Source organism: Aotus nancymaae, unplaced genomic scaffold, assembly GCF_030222135.1.
Source record: "Aotus nancymaae isolate 86718 unplaced genomic scaffold, 86718_ANA_hifiasm-v0.15.2.pri h1tg000011l, whole genome shotgun sequence".
In the NCBI taxonomy this organism is placed as follows: Eukaryota; Metazoa; Chordata; class Mammalia; order Primates; family Aotidae; genus Aotus; species Aotus nancymaae.
In genome coordinates, this window is record NW_026988422.1 from 52,806,158 (window position 1) to 52,822,848 (window position 16,691).

A 16,691-nucleotide genomic window follows, 5' to 3' on the forward strand; every position below is an offset into this window, starting at 1 on the left:
CAGAGAATTCCTACTGTGTGGCCATTTTCCCTGTAGAAGCTGACATGGTGTTTTTGTTTTGTTTTAAGTAATTTAACATCCACCCTTCATTGCCATACCCAGGGAGTATGGTAGGCGAGGAAGGCTACCTCATTCCACAGGTGAAGAGACTGAGCAATCAGAGACGTTAAGGTCAGACATCAAGGATAACACAACTCCCCCACACCCATAGACAACCTTGGCTCTTCCTGCAAAGATGGGTTTATATACTATGTCTTATCTCAAAGCCTATCGGGTAAAGACCATGGAAATTCTGGTTCTTCCAAATAGTTAACATTTACTGAGCACTCACTATATGCTAGGTGCTAAGCTAGATCCTTACATGGATCGCTTCATTTAAACCTCCACACAACTCTATCAGGCAAGAACCATTATTATCATCATTTCCCCATTGATACCATCAGGCACACAGCAGGTAAGCTGACTCATCAAGATCTCAACAGTAAACAGAGGGACCAAGATTTGGACTCATGGTGCACCCAGCACACATTTATCTGCAGAGGCTGGACCAGGTACAACCCCAGGATAAGTGGTAATCTGAACATAAAGCATTTCATCACCTTCCCCACCCCCAAGCCTGAAGTTGGGAGCCATGCATGATGCCATTTAGCCCATTTTTCAGACAGTTCTAGATCAGGCCACCTACAACAGGCCTGTCCCTGTGCTCTGCACTGGAATTCAGCAGAGAACAGGACAGGCCGGGTCCCTGCCTCCACGGACACTGGCATGGGGCAAAGCTGGAAGGAGTGCAGAACAGCGAGGAGTCTGAGAATGAGGAGGAGAGCCAATCCTCTCCCCTTTCCAGTTTTATTTCTACCAGGCATCACCCTGGCTTTGGATGTCCCATCCCTCCCCAGGTAAACTCTTCTACAGCAGGGCCTTCCCTCTCTATAGTCCTCCACGCTGAGTGGTGGCCTTGGCTAGCTCCTGCAATGGCCTCGCTGTCCAGAAGCAAGTGCAAACCACGTAGCCCCTCTTCCTGTGACCTAGCCTCACCTGCCTGCAGAATCGGGATGTGGGCCTTATTCACAACCACCTCTATTCACCTGCCAACGCTGCCGCTCTGTTTCAACATCCATTCGCTCAACAAATATTAAGTTCCTACATGTAAAAGGCCCCAGGCTGGCACCTGTGGACACACACACTAAACCAGAATCTCCAGGACTTCAGAGGGAAGAGAGAAAATAAAATTTAACAGCAGATGCTATGATTTTACATATCCGCTCACATCAAGCCAGCAAGGTGGGTATTAGCTCTTTTTTATAAGTCAGGAATTGGAGACTCAGAGAGGAACTTGCCCAAGGTCACAAGCCTGAAAATGCAGAGCCAGGATCCCGCTCCAAGTTGATGCTCTCTCTGGCTTGACCTATACTAGGCACACACATACACCTAAGAACATGAGTGAAATCACATAAAGGAGAAAACTGGGGGCCATGGTCACCCTGAAAATAACAGCAACCCCTAGGAAAAGTGACTTCAGAGCCCAGCGTTGAAGATCAGGAAGATTACGAAGGCTGGAAAAGTATAGGAAATACCTCTAACCCACAAGCTCCATCTGGAAGATAACTGCATTTTGTGTCTGGAGGCATGGCGACCAGCCCATGAACTCCGTACCGAAGCATTCTTTGAAAGAGGGACAAGACTTGGCCAAGCCAGAGCAGCTTCTTGAGTCATGCCTCCTGCCTGCACAGACTTCTCCCTACATCCACATCAGGCCATACCTTCACCAAGGAAGCATTTCTCAATGCGTCATTTAATCCGATTCCCTGGAAGAGTCCTGAGGGCTCTGAGGGGCAGAAATGTGTCCCATTTACAGAGGAGGAAACCTAATGGAAGCCGCACGAGAACGGGAACTTGGTCTGTCTTGCTCAGTGCCTGACCCCTAATACCTGGAATCGTGTCTGGCCCAGAATGAGCGCTCACAAAGTATTTGCTGAATGATCTAATAAAAGTTCGATGAAATGGAAAGACCTGCCCAAAGTCTCACAAATAGCCATGGCTGCACCAAAACTAAAAAGGGGGTCTTCTCCCTCCTACCTAGTGACCTTTGTATCCCTCTGCACTGTGTCCTCCTCTTCCCCTCCTCACTCACTCCCCTGCCTCCCTTTGGAACCATCAGCCTCTGTCCACTTGTGGGCTCTGGTCCCACACAAACTCCACCTCCCACTGTCAGTAGAGAGCGTGTCAAAAGCAACACGTTTACCTTAAGTCTTATCCCTCATCTGTGATACCACCTCCTTAATACCACCCTGTTGAGAACTAGACAAAACAGAAATTCTGCAGACTGAGGCCCACAAAAGATAATCTAGAGAATTAACAGGAAAAAAAATGTGGATCTGAATCTTCAAAGTCAGGCCCAGAGCTCCTTCTGCCGTGGTCCCTCCATCATTCCTCACCCAAAGCACGTGTTGGCTCTCCTGGTTCTGACATTCTCTGGCTCTGGATGCCAGGCTCGGCTTTCCTGCCTCCCTCGCCAAGGAGGGACAACTGAGAGGAAGCTGCCAGTCCCAAACATGGCTGCACCTCAGCCCCACCAAACACCAGCCTGGACTTGGAGCTGGTTACTTCCATTCTCTGGCCCTGATTTCCTCGTCCTCGTGCGTGCCTGGCACACATCGGCAAATGCCAGCTCTTGGCACTGTTGAGTTTGCCTCCAGGATAACCCAGTTTCCCAGATCACCTCTTCCTACCTGGCTACCCAAAGGCCTGGGGCACACCCACTGCCACCCAGGTCAGAGTCCCGGGAATCTATATTCTTCTCCCCAACTGTGTAACATATTCATTCATTCAGAAATAGTAAGTACTACGTGCAGGCTGGTGCTCAGTGCCTGTCCCCAGGAACTTGGTCTCACAGTCCTATCAGGTGTCCAGTTAGTTCCCGGGCAGCTCTGTTACTCCTGCCCCTCCCAGGCACAAAGCAGGTGCTCCCCAAACAGGGATTTCTTTTTTGCTTCTAACCTTCATGGAAGACCTCAAGGCATCTATCGCCTTAATCTCACTTCTGTCTAATTTAAAATCCATTCTCAAGAAGGCTTCACCCTGAAATTATTAAAGCGCCTTCTGCCTGGTGCCCCATAGGGATCTCCAAATTACCCACTCACTTTTCAGCTCCACCCACAGCACCCATGGTCCCAGGAAATAAGCCAAGTGAGTAGGGGTCTGTCTGCAGCCCCCCCCCAGTCCTCAGTTCTTACTAGGAAGATGACAGGAAGAGGGGGAGTTTAAGCAACTAGCACATTACAAAGAAGTCAGTTCCAAGTCAGGGGACCTTCCCATGTCCGATGTAGATGACCAATGTCGCCGTATAGGGCCCGGCCCTCCACAGACCTTGGTCAGCGGGACCCAGGTCGTCCCGCTTTGAGGAAGCCCATTGTGTGTGTTTTAGATTACTTCTGCCTGTCTCATGAAGTGAGTAAAAGGGCTCCGTTTCAGGGCCTAGGATTCCTGAGTGAGCTAATACAGGATGCCTTTGGCTGAAAAAAAACTTCAGTCGGCTCTATAAACTACCCCCCTTTTAAGTTTAAAAAAGGGAATGAATGTTACCATTTTTGGACATGAGCGTTCTCCCTCAAGCCCAGCCCTAACCGCACTATCCAGAGGGACGCGCCATCCTGTCCCCCCCACCAACCCCACTCCCAGATCAGCCTGGGGGTGGGGAGGGTATGAAACGGGGAGGGACCGGATGGAAACGGGCAGCCGAGAGAAGGGGGAGGGAAGGGGTATTCAGGGTACGTGGCCGCCTGGGGGCAAGGGCTCACCGCGCAGGCAGGAAGCAGCGGTAGGGTAGAGGCGCCCTCCCCCCACCACAACGAGTGGTTTCTGACCTCTTCCTGCCACTGGCCACGGTGCCCGGGTCCCATCGCCAGCTCCGAGCCCAGCTCCCGCGGCGGGGCGCGCACCCGCACAACGCGCCTGCCTGGGATGCAGCTCCGTGGCTAAGTAGGGATCCCCAGTGACTGGCCCCAAATATCCCCTAAGACAGACCCTCGTTCTAGAGCCCCTCAACTCGAACCGAGCTGCCCACCTTTGCTGGGGGTCGGAGGGGCAAGACGTAGACGCAAGCCCATGTGGGACTTACAGCTACCAACCCACTGAGTTAAGCAATAAAACGGTCTGCCGTCCTGACCCCGCCCCCACTGGGCCCGCGGGGGAGCCCGCGTACGGCCCCCGTTTTCTCGGCCACAGCCGCACTCCAGCTGGTCCTTCTCTAGGCAGATCCGGAGGCGGCCGCCAATCTCCCCGGCGATCTCCCCTCGGCCTGGGGGACCGCAGGGTCCCGGGCGGCCCACCGCTCAGGTACTGAACCCAGGGCGGCCCAGGAAGCGGCGCTGCCACCGCACGCCATATGGAGAGGTGGCCAGGGGCGGAAGGAAAGGGAAAATCGATCCGGAGCAAGCAGCCCGGAGCCGGGGTCTCAGCCCCAGCCTGCTGAGCACCGCCCCCGCGCACAGCCCACGCGGGGATGGCTGCGGCTGCCGCAGGGTGGCCTGGACCACCGACCCCAAGGAGACCTGCCCGCCGACGGCACCACCTCCCCGCGCTCCGGCCCGGCGTTCGCGGGCTCCGGGGCAGGGGCGCTCCCGCTTCCGCCAGGCGCCTGTAACCCAACACCCCACCTCGCAGCGGCCGCGCCGCCCCCGCCCCCTCCTGTTCGCGTCCGGAACCGGTTCAGAGCCCGGGGCCGAAAGCCCGGTGGACAGAAGGGGTCGCGGTTGGGGGCGGCGGCGGGCGGGGGCGGCTGCTACCTTTCTCTGCTGCTTCTCCCAGGCCGGGTCCAGGAGCAGGTCCCGGTCCCAGTCCTCTTCGGGCTGCATGTAGTCGTTGGTTTGCTGAGAATCATAATGGTCCATGATGGTGCGCGCGTGCTAGGGGCTGGATTTCTTCCTCCACCTTCTCTCCGAGCTACGGCGGCTGCCCTGGCGTGGGAAGGGAGTAGGGCTGGGCTGGGCTGGGCTGGCGGGGCCGGGCTCACTCCTCTGCGCCCGGTTCCGCCGCGGCGCTGCTGGCGAAGGCTGCTAGTGGCGGCGACAGCAGCGGCTGGGCTCGCGGACTGCCTACCTCTGGGCGGGCGCTCGGACCTAATCTCCACGCACACTAAGCGAGGCGGACACACTCGCGCTGCGGGAACCGAGGCGGGCGGGGGCGGGGGGAAGGGGCAGAGCCCTCCCGAGGCTCTCCATTGGCCAGGCCGAGTTGCCCAAACTTCCCCCCATCGCCTCTCATTGGGAATTCCTGGCATCCGTCAGCCTGGCTGCGGCGCATATAGGTGGACTGGGCGGCCCCCTCCCAGCATGCACACCCCCGCCCACTCCCGCGGTGCCCACTCCCCCGCGGCTCATGTGACGCCAGCTTAAGCTGAACGGGACCGAAGCCGGGAGACGCCTCCCGAGCTCGGGGACCGAGTGGCAGCGCGCTCGGGAGCCCCAGGAGCCACCGGGATTGGACCCGTTCCCCGCCACCGTTATTGCGCTCCCACGCGCGCTCCAAACCCTGGGGTGGGCGGAGGCTGGAGAAAGGACGCGAGGAAACCCAAAGAACATTCGTTTTCTCTTTCCCAGGAAACCTGGGTCTAGGCAGGTCAGCACCCTAGGAAAGGGGGCGGGGTGGGGCAATGGAAAGGAATTTCTTGGGAATTTCATGACTTCACCGTCTCCCCCAACCCCGGCCAGCCCCACCCCACCCCACCCCACCCCACCCTACCCTACAAAGCAAGACCTGGCTGATCCCTGCCCTGCAGAAGCCCGATTTCTCGCCAGCAAACTGCTCTCCGAGGCTACCGAGCGTTCCCGCCACGCCACAGGAACCCTTCCAGCTCGCCCTCGAGCTCTGGGGACCCCTCCACAGCGGGACCTCCTGGAATTCCCTGCCGGTCCCCGCGAGCACACTCGGCGGGCTGGTGCAGCCAAAACTACCTTCACCTGGCGGTGTCCTCCCTCTCCCTCAGAGACATCCCGACATCACTCTCAAAACTGGAAGGGAGGACCCTGAGTGATCTAGGTAAATCGACTCCGTGCCCCCCTCCCACATGCACACACCTGACAGATGAGGAAACTGAGGCTCAAAGAGCCGAGCGCGGAAAAGAGCTTGACTCCGCAGGCCAATCCTGTAACCTTATGCCTGACAAACAAAACCTTATTGTCTTTGGAGGAGGACGGAGGGCGGGAGTGACTAAACAGCTCTAACTTCTGCCTGCCACCTGCCAGGACTCCCCTCCCCGGGCTTGGTAAGAGGAGAGTCAAACGCGCTGATGCCCGGGAAGGAGCAGGCCTCGCGTTCTGGTGGGCTCCTCTATGGGACCCCGGGGTCCGAAGAACAATGGCAAATAACCCTCTCCTAGGTTATGCACTCTATTGTGAACAACAGATGAGCCAGTCTTGCACGCCAGCACCCAGCACATAGTAGAGCTTAATTTATGCATTTGAGGCTGGCTGCAGTGGCGGTGGCTCAGGCCTGTAATCCCAGCACTTTGAGAGGCTGAGCGGGGTGGCTCGCTTGAGCCCAGGAGTTGGAGACCACCCTGGCCAACTTGGCAAAACCCCGTCTTTACTAAACATACAAAAATTAGCTGGGTGTGGTGGCACACACCTGTAGTCCCAGCTACTTGGGAGGCTGAGGTGGGAGAATCCCTTAAACCTGGGAGCTGGAGGTTGCAGTGAGGCTATTTTCATCAGTGCACTCCAGCCTGGACAACAGAACAAGACTCTCAAAATATATACATACATATATGCCTTTGGCCCTTTATAGCCACAGGTTTCAGAACCTGCAGATACCTGGGCTGACTCTGAGGGGCTTGAGCATCCTCAGATTTTGGTATCCGTGGGGATACTGAAACCAATACCCTGCCAATATCAAGGGAGGACTGTATTTGTAGAAGGAATGGCTGCATCAACTGCAAAAATTAAAATTAAAAATTAAAAATGCAAATATGTCAATTCAGAGGTGAGTGAAGGATTTGAAGGAAGATCACTGACAGGAAGGGCCCTGAATTAGGGACTGGACTTTGTCCTCTACCTTCTCTCCAGGCGATGAGGGATACCTGAAAGGCCACCCATGGAAAAGGGGAAGAAAGTGTCTCCTGATTCTCAGAAGAGCCACCGCTGCTGTTGTAAGCAGATATCAGGTGGTGTCGCTGGCCGCATCATTCATCAACCACACACATTTGTGTGAGGGTTACCCTTCAGTACTGTGCCTTCCAGAAGCCCCTGGCTGAGGAAGCACTGCTTCTGAGCCACAGAGACAGCTGATTTATGGACTATTTTATCACTGCTTCTAAACTGTAGTACTAAACCTAACACAGAGGGTAATGGTAGTGCTGTATCCATTCATTCACTCAATAAATATTTGCTGAGCACCATCTGTGTGTCAGGGAATGTACTAGATGTTATGTATATAGAGATGAAAAAGCCATAGTCCCTGTCCCACACAGCCCATCAGACAGGCACAGAAACAAAAATATGATGTCATGAGTTAGATGGAAGGAGAGAGATCTGACAAGGGTATTGTTGGAACACAGAGGAGAAGCACTGAACCCCGTGAGAAAGGAGGCTCCAGGCTTAACTTTTTGGAGGAGGTGAAACTTAAGTGAACCTTAAAGAATGAGAGTCAGCCAGATAGAGTGTGGGAAGTTATTCCAGGCAGAAGGACCAGCCTGAGCTAACGCACAGGGACAGGAAACTGCATGGTATACAAAGGAATGTCTAGCATCTCAATGTGGCTGGACTAGAAATCCAAGGCTGGGAGGGGCAAGAGACGGGGCTAGAGAGGTGCACAGCAGCCAGACCATGAAGGCCTCATGTGGATCTAAGGGGAGCAAGGCTGGCTGGAAGCTTTGACACCAGTTGCAAAGCTGTTGCAATAATCCAGGTCAAAATGGAGAAGCATGGATAGACCAGAAATACTTAGATGATAAAACTGAGAGACCTAGGAGTTTGACTGAGGAGACAGAAGTGTTTTTGTTGAGAGATCCCATGTACTTTACCTGTATTAAGTTCCTCCTGTGAGGTGAGAGTTGTGTCTGTCTTACAGAGAAAACAAACTGAAGCTCGGAGAGGTAGTAACTAGTCCAAAATGGACCAGTATATGTGACTTCCAGACCCATGCCTTTAACTCCAGTGGTTCTCAACCCTAGGATATTTTAACAGCTCCCCCTCACAAGGGATATTTGTTGATGTCTGGAGTCATTTTGGGTTATGACAACTGGTGGGTTCCTACTGGCATCCAGTGGATCCAGGCTGGGGATGCTGCTAAACATTCTACAATGGATAGGACAGCAACTCCACAACAAAGAATTATCCAGGCCAGGCACGGTGGCTCACGCCTGTAATCCCAGCATTTTGAGAAGCTGAGGGTGATGGATCATTTGAGGTCAGGAGTTCGAGACCAGCCTGGGCAATGTGGCAAAAACCCATCTTTACCAGAAATACAAAAATTAGCCGGCCATGGTGGTGTGAATCTGTAGTCTCAGCTACCTGCGGGGCTGAGGAAGGAGGATTGCTTGAGCCTGGGAGGTCAGGACTGCAGTGAGCCATGATTGCACCATTGCACTACAGCCTGGGTTACAGAGCAATGCCCTGTCCAGAAAAGAAAGAAAGAAAAGGAAAGAGAGAAAGGAAAGAAGAAAGAAAGAAAGAAGAAAAACGAAAGAAAGTAGAAAAAGAAAGAAAGAAAGAGAACCAGCTCAAAATATCAAGAGTGCTGAGGTTGAAATCCTGCTTTAGTCATCAGTTTATAGTTTAGATAATCTGGTGAATGGTGGCACTATGACCAGTTGAGATAGAACCGAAGAGGAAAACATTTGGGAACAGAATCATGGATTGAGTTTGAATACACTGAATCTGGAGTGCTCTTAGAATGTCCAGATTCCATTGTCCAGCAAGCAGTTTGACTGCATAGCCCTGACCTCGGGCAAAACAAGAGCTGAGAGTCATCTGCATATGGATGATATTAACACCATGAGACCACCCATGAAGAATGCCCAGATGGAGATGAGAAGAGGGCAGAACACTGAAGAGCAACACTTAGGGACAGCAAAGAACAAGAACCCCTGAAGAAAACAAAGAAAATGGTCATCCAGGAACAAGGAGAGCCTGGAGTATATGGTGTTGTGGAGGTCAAAGGAGTAAGGTTTCAAAGTACGAGGAATTGGCAATGTCAGATATACTCAAAAAGTCTGGAAAGTAAGGCCTAAACAGTGTTCTTGGATATGACAGTTGAAAATTCACTGGTGACCTTGGCCAATGGAATTTCGGCAGAGTAGCAAAAGCTGTAAGTTTTAAAGAGACATTAGGAGTGAATAAATAGAAACAGTGAATATAGAAGGGAAAAGAAGTAGCTAGAGGGGCAATAGCTAGAGGGAGGTACTGAGATCAAAGGAGGATTTCTCTTAAAACTGGAAAATGTGAGCTGTTTGTTGTTTGAGAAGAAGAATTCAGTTAAGTAAGAGGAAAAAGCTGAAAATGTAAGCAAAAGGAAGTTGAGGGAGCCAGGTGCAGTGGCTCATGCCTGTAATCCCAGAACTTTGGAAGGCCAACGCAGGTGGATCACTTGAGCTCAGGAGTTCGAGACCAGACTGGACAACATAGTAAAAACCCATCTTTACCAAAAATACAAAAAATTAGTCAGGCGTGGTGGAGTGCACCTGTGGTCCCAGCTACTTGGGAGGCTGAGGTGGGAGGATCGCGAGAGCCTGGGAAGTTGAGGCTGCACTGAGCCATGACTGGGCCACTGCACTCCAGCCTGGGTGACAGAGCCAGACTCTATCTAGAAAAAAAAAAAGGAAAGTAGTTGAGGAACAGCACAAAGTTCTTGAGGAGATAGGACCATATGGGTTCAAGGACACAGGCTAAGGGATGAGCCACTGAATAAGAAGAAAGCCCCTCATCTGGCTGGGTATGGTGGCTCATGCCTATAATCCTAACACTTTGGAAGGCCGAAGCAAGTGGATTGCTTGAGCCGAGAAGTTCAAAACTAGCCTGACCAACATGGTGAAACCCTGTCTCTACTAAAAATACAAATATTAGCTGGATATGGTGGTTTATACCTGTAGTCTCAGCTACTTGGGAGGCTGAGGTGGGAGGATCACTTGAGCCCGGGAGGCAGAGGTTGCAATAAGTGGAGATCGCACCACTGCACCCCAACCTGGGTGACAAGAGTGAGACCCGGTCTCAAAAAAAAGAAAAGAAAAGAAAAAGACCCTCATCTGAGAAGAGAGGAGGGGGAGTTATAATGGATGAGGATGCCCACAGTGTGTGGGAAGATGGTCAGGAAGTGCATTGAAACAATAACTGATGAACTTATCTTCTCAATAAGGGAGGCCTTGAGGATGGACCAAGGTAATGGACTGACCCATCTTCTCATTCATGGCCATCACACTGTGAGATGATACTGGGGACTTTAGTCTCAGTATAACACAAGCCTTTTTAGAGAGAACAAAGCTGCTAAAAGTGTTGAATCTTTAGGGATGCTAAAGTATATGCATATTTATAACATCCATTCTTTTTTTAAAATTGGACATAACAGAGTCAAAAATGTACTAATCAAGTACACTAATCTTACACATCGCTCAGTAAAATTTTAGATGTCTACACCCGTATAACCTCTTTTCCGGTCAAGATATAAAACGTTTTTGGCACCTCAGTTTTTCTCATGCCTCTTCCACTCTATACTTCCAATTCATGGCGGTGCCCACTCTTCCGACTTCCTATCACCAACGATCACTTTTGTTTATGAGCTTTTTATAAACACAGTATGTATACTTTGGTTTCTGGATTTTTTTTTTTTCTCAGTTTAATGTCTATAACATTCATTTATATTGTGGCTTGTATCAGTAGTTAATTTGCTTTTGTTGTTTAGCATTCTATTTTATGAGTAGATCCTAAGAAATATATCTGTTCTCCCATTGATGGGTATTGTTTCCAATTTAGAACGCTTATGAATAAAACTACTATGAACATTTTTATGTGCGCTTTCTGCGAACATACACATGCATTTCTCCTGGGTATATACCTAAGAATGGAATTGTTGGTCAGGTGTGATGGCTCACACCTGTAATCACAACACTTTGGGAGGCCAAGGCAGGAGGATCACTTGAGTCCAGGAGTTCAAGACAAGCCTGGGCAACATAATGAGACCCTATCTCTATTAAAAATACAAATTAAAAAAATAATAATAAAGTAGAGGCTGGGTGTGGTGGCTTATGCCTGTAATCCCAGCACTTTGGAAGGCCAAGGTGGATGGATCAAAAGGTCAGGAGTTCAACACCAGCCTGGCCAACATGGTGAAAACCTGTCTTTACTAAAAATACAAAAAATTAACCAGGAGTGGTGGCAGGTGCCTGTAATCTCAGCTACTCAGGAGGCTGAGGCAGGAGAATTGCAGTGAGCTGAGATCGTGCCATTGCACTCCAGCCCAAGCAACAATGTGAGACTCTGTCTCAAAAAAAAAAAAAAAAAAAAAAAAGAATAGGATTGCTGGGTCATAGGGTAGACATATGTTTCACTTTAGTAAATATTGGCAAACACTTTTTCAAACTGGATGTAAGAATTTACTCTCCAAGAAGCAGGATGGGAGAATTTCAGTTGCTCCACATCCTCCTAATACCTGGTATTGTCCTTTTTTTTTTTTCTTCAAAGTTTACCATTTGGTGGATGAGTAGTGATCTCTTTTTATGGATTCAATCTTTTCATATGCTTATTGATAATCTGAATTAAAAATGCTCATTCCTGATACCATTGATTCTAATAGCAATTAATTCTCAATTTATTAGCTGCTTAAGGTAAGGGACAATGGCACACATATTTTGTTAATTCCCCAAATTTCATTCATTCATTCAACAAATACTCATCATGCAGGTGTTCTGTGCCTAGCACTGTCCTGGAAATAAAAGTACAAGAGTGGACAAGACAGAGGTAGCCCCGTCTGTCTTAGAATAGACAGTTAATGCTCTATAGTCAGTGAATGATTGTTTAGGGAGGAGGCTATTAGGTCCTGTGTAGAAGCTGTTTTGTTTTGGTTTGCTTTGGTGAGAAGCTGAAAAAGGTCTACTTTATATGACTTTTCAATTAAAAGTTTAATAGAAACAGCTCTTACAAAAGGCCAGGTGTGGTGGCTCATGCCTGTAATCCCAGCAGTTTGGGAGGACCAGGCAAGCAGATCACTTAAGATCAGGAGTTCAAGACCAGCCTGGCCAACATGGTGAAACCCCTTCTCTACTAAAAATACAAAAATTAGCTGGGTATGGGGGTGCACACCTATAATCCCAGCTACTTGGGAGGCTGAGGCAGGAGAATTGCTTGAACCTGGGAGGCGGAAGTTGCAGTGAGCCAAGATAGCGCCACTGCACTCCAGCCTGGGTGACGGAGCAAGACTCTGTCTAAAAAAAAAAAAAAAAAAAAAAAATCCCTGGGATTACGTGTCCAGCCAGAGTGGAGTGAGGTTAGACTGTGAAGGAAGATGGGCAAAGTGGAGAGATTCATCTGGGAAACAATACAACTCTTTTCTCCTCAGAGGCTCAGCCTGTATTGTCCTTTTTTCATCCATCCTTGGCATCTCTCTGCATGCAATGACAAAGGAACGAAGATTGTGGGCAGTTCTTGCCAGAGTTCTTGTTACACCAGTGGGCGTGAACTGAGACTCAAGAAGTTTGCTGAAGTCAGTGGCAAGGAGAATTGAAATTCCTTCTACCAGTCAGAGTCTTTCTGCAGAACTGCTCAAGGAACAGGAAACTCCCAACTAAGCAGCAGCAGCTGAGACCACAGCCTAATTCATCACCAGCCCTCCAGGCAGCTGTGCCACTACAGGCCAGCTGGCAATGAGTCACTCAGAGAGCCATAGGTGCTTTGTTGTTGAAAGAACCTACTCTGGAGTAGATGACCCAGCTTCCCTTGGAAAGGAGGAATGATTATGTCTATGGGTTCTGGGAAGACTCATCGAACACCCACTTTGGGCCAGGCAGAATGCCAGGAGATTCAAAGGAGTCTCTCAAACCTCATGGTTTCCCTGGTACAAAGCCATAGGCTTCCTCCCCCAGAAGTCATCCATCCAACAGATAGTCACCAACAGGCATAGTCTGAGAGGATAAAAATGAACTGGATTAGGCTGGGTGCAGAGGCTCATGCCTGTAGTCCCAGCATTTTGGGAGGCCCAGGCAGGTGGATCACCTGAGGTCAGGAGTTTGAGACCAACCTGACCAACATGGAGAAATCCAGCTACTCAGGAGGCTGAGGCAGGAGAATCACTTGAACCCAGAAGGCGGAGGTTGCAGTGAACCAAGATCACGCCATTGCATTCCAGCCTGGGCAACAAGAGCGAAACTCCACCTCAAAAAAAAAAAAAAAAAACTGGATTGACAAATGAAGGGACATAAAGAAAGAAGGGAGAGTGCCAGCCCCATGCCTGGCATGCAGCAGGCCACCTCAATGCTCATGAGTTTCGTTTCCACCCTGCTGTGGGTGACTGACCATGCAAGGCCCTGTGCAGAAACATAGACAAGCAGGAGCTGCGAGATTCTGGAAACTAAAAGCACTATGGACCGCCCGCCCAGAGATCTAGCCATTGCCTTCCTTGTGTCCTGAGTTCTTCTCTAACCTTACGGCCTAAGGGTAATAGGCTCCTATGAGCTCTTCCTAAGAGCTCAGGGCATGGTAGTCATTAGAGTGTTTGTAGAATGTTAGAAGGAGGTACGAAATAAATCACTATGGTTTTTTTGGTTTTGGGCTTGGGAAACCAGAAACCTCAGTTTTGTCCCCAGTCCCAGTAGAAATATAATTAATGGACTTGCCTTCCCTGAACGCCCACAGCATACCATTTGTAACTAAGAGAGTATACGTTGCTTTTAGTCCTTTGTCCATATTTTCTCTCACACTGTCTCTATGAAGCTTCACCGCTCTTCTTTCTCCCACTCAGTCTAACACGGGTCCTAGGACACCATAGGTGCTCCAGTTCAATATTCCCTGAATGAAAAATGGCATTGGCCAAATTCCATCTCACTGCCCGTTTCCCCATCAATCCATGGAAGGCTTGGGTAGGCCAGTCCTTCGCCATAGTCCACGCAAGCACTTCCTAAGTTCTTGGGCCTCCTGAGAAGTTAGTGGTAGTGAAATTGAGTTGGCTGTTCCCCTTCCCATGCCCCAGCCAGCAGCACTCAGCCATCAGCCACAAGGATGAATTCCTCTGCACCAGCTTCTGCTTCATTGGAACCGTCAGCTGTAGGGCCAATTCCTCTCCCTCCCACCAGAAATCAGTGAGACAGGGAGGGAAACACTCAGCAGTTTCCCTCAGGTGGGATCTCTAATAAGAGTCTGGCAGAAAAGTTCCTGTTCTTCCCATACTCTGCCTAGCCCTCAGGTCTCAAGTGAGAGAATATCTGGCCTATCTGGTACACTCTTTTCCCTGGTGATCAGGCATATATATCTCCCCCAGATGCCAGGGATAAATCAACCTGGACCCTCAGTAATCTCTACCTTAGATGGCTACCTTGAGGTCAGCTCTGGGAGCAGAGCTAGTCCGGCTTGAGAGCTGCTCAGCCTGGGACCTCCAAGGAGGGCTTGGAGCTCTTCCCCAACTACCTCTTGTTCCCAGCAAAAATCAGAGCAACACACCCAAATCACAGTTGAGAAAATAAAGACCTAAATAAATGGAAAGATGATTCATTATGTTCATAGACTGGAAGAATCAATAACCCCCACTTTAGTGCCTAACCTGCAACACAGCATTGGCCTTACAAGCTAGGGTTCAGAAAAGTCACTCTGTCCAAATCACTTCCATGGAAATGATGGGGTAGCTTTTAGGGGCAGATATTGTTATGTGGGAAGCAGGATAAGGTTAGGAGACCTGAGCTCACGGGGTTTCAGATTACTCATCTGCAGAATGACAGGGCTGGATTCCCCAGACAGTCTTTAAGCTCCTGGTGATAAAGTCCTGAACCCTGTTCTAAGAACATCTTTCTCCAACTCCTCCTTTATATCACCAGTGACAAGAGGATTTGAATCTTCTGAAACAGTGTTTCTCTACCTTGAATACTAAGCAAGATCCTTTAGAAAGGATACAAACCCTCACAAAGTTACTTAGTTTTCATTTTAATGTTCCTTAAATGTGGATGAACATAAAACTAGGCACGAAACTTCTTAAGGTTTGGGGCTTACAATCAACTATAAAATGAAAACAAGCTTACAAATTCTATTTAAAAGAAACTATAAAACCAGTAAGATTCAAATTAGCCACATTAATTTAAATGTAACTGTTGCTATTTGCTGAAACAAAATTGCTACTCCCAGCATGATTTAGTTCTGACTGTGATCAAGCAGGTGGTTCTTTCTGCCTTGGGCATGCCGGTATCACCACGTGCCAGGCAATGACTCAATTCTCCTACCACTTTCTCTATTTGAACTACTGCATCAGGGCATCATTTAACCTTCACTTAATGAGAACACACTGTAATGCATCAAGTTCCCTCTGCTGTTTTCTCATTAGCACTGAACAATTAAAGTTAAAAAAATTTTTTTAATCTTTGTACCAACAGGATCCTTCTCTCACATTTCAATGTCCTTATCTATAACACAGAGAGAATCACTTCCATCCCACCTACCTCACAGGATGGCTGCACCATGCATTCATTCATTCAACTATTTTTTATTGAGTACCTACTATGTGCCAAACACTGTTTTGGCACAGTGGATGTAGCAGTGACCAGAATGGACACAAGTCCCTACCCCATGGAGCTTACATTTCAATTGGGAGAGCCTGGTAAGAAAATAAAGAAGTAAAATAATGTGATAGTGTTAGGCTCTAAGGAAAAAAAAAAATATATATATATATATATATATGGCAGAGAAGGGGAATTGAGAGTTTGGGGAGACGTAGAGGGAGGTTACATATTTTAAATGGGGTGTTCAGGGAAGGTTTGTTGAGTAGTAGCATTTAAGACCTAAATGAGGTGAGAAAATACCTCATTTAGGTCTTAAATGAGGCGCAGCCAAGAGATTACAGTAGCTAGCAAGAAATAATGCACATGAGACACACACGGAAAAGCACAATGCAGATGTGGGTATAATAGATACCTGTTGTTTTGCTGCCCGGCAACCATTTCCCCCTCCTGGCAACCATAACTTGATATTCCTCTGGGAGTGCAACTCCCCTGCTCCAATACCTGGGCTTCAAGTAGAGTTGACCCCACACCTAGTCGACAGGGCTGGGCAAATGAAAGGTCTAGCCAATCAGAGCACAACGATTGGGTTAGGGCATGGGACCCAATTAGAATGAAGGACACATAATGAAACCTTCTTTTTTTTCTTCGAGGCAGGGTCTTGCTCTGTCACCCAAGCGGTAGTGCAGTGGTGCTATCACAGCTCACTGCAGCCTTGACTTCCTGGGCTCAAACAATCCTACCACCTTAGCCTCCCAAGTAGCTGGGATCACAGGCATGCACACCATGCCCAGATTATTTATTTATTTATTTACTTACTTATTTATTTAGAGACAGATTCTCATTCTGACACCCAGGCTGGAGTGTAGTGGCATGATCTCGGCTCACTGCAACCTCCACCTCCCAGGTTCAAGTGATTCTTGTGCTTCAACTTCCCAGGTAGCTGGGATTATAGGCATGTGCCACGATGCCCAGCTAATTTCTGTATTTTTAATAGAGACAGGGTTTCACC

General features: G+C 49.2%; 1 protein-coding gene and 1 long non-coding RNA gene across 5 annotated transcripts in view; one reads left to right on the forward strand and one right to left on the reverse strand.

Annotated features, from left to right (window-relative positions):
- ACTN1 (actinin alpha 1) overlaps nt 1-5,135 on the reverse strand; it is a 107,304-nt gene extending 102,169 nt beyond the window's left edge. For 3 of the 4 annotated variants that reach the window (XM_012438125.2, XM_012438124.2, XM_012438123.2), the window contains exon 1: nt 4,785-5,135. In XM_012438125.2, the coding sequence (XP_012293548.1) occupies nt 4,785-4,889 (105 nt within the window). In that variant the 5' untranslated portion in view covers nt 4,890-5,135. The remainder of the gene's footprint in view (nt 1-4,784) is intronic. The other variant, XM_064374983.1, reaches the window with a different exon arrangement.
- A 378-nt stretch (nt 5,136-5,513) lies between these two features.
- LOC135274177 (uncharacterized) lies at nt 5,514-15,715 on the forward strand. The gene is made up of 4 exons (XR_010341960.1): nt 5,514-5,616; nt 5,777-6,036; nt 14,273-14,389; nt 15,598-15,715. It is a non-coding gene; the product is annotated as an uncharacterized LOC135274177 (long non-coding RNA).
- The last annotated feature ends 976 nt before the right edge of the window (nt 15,716-16,691 follow it).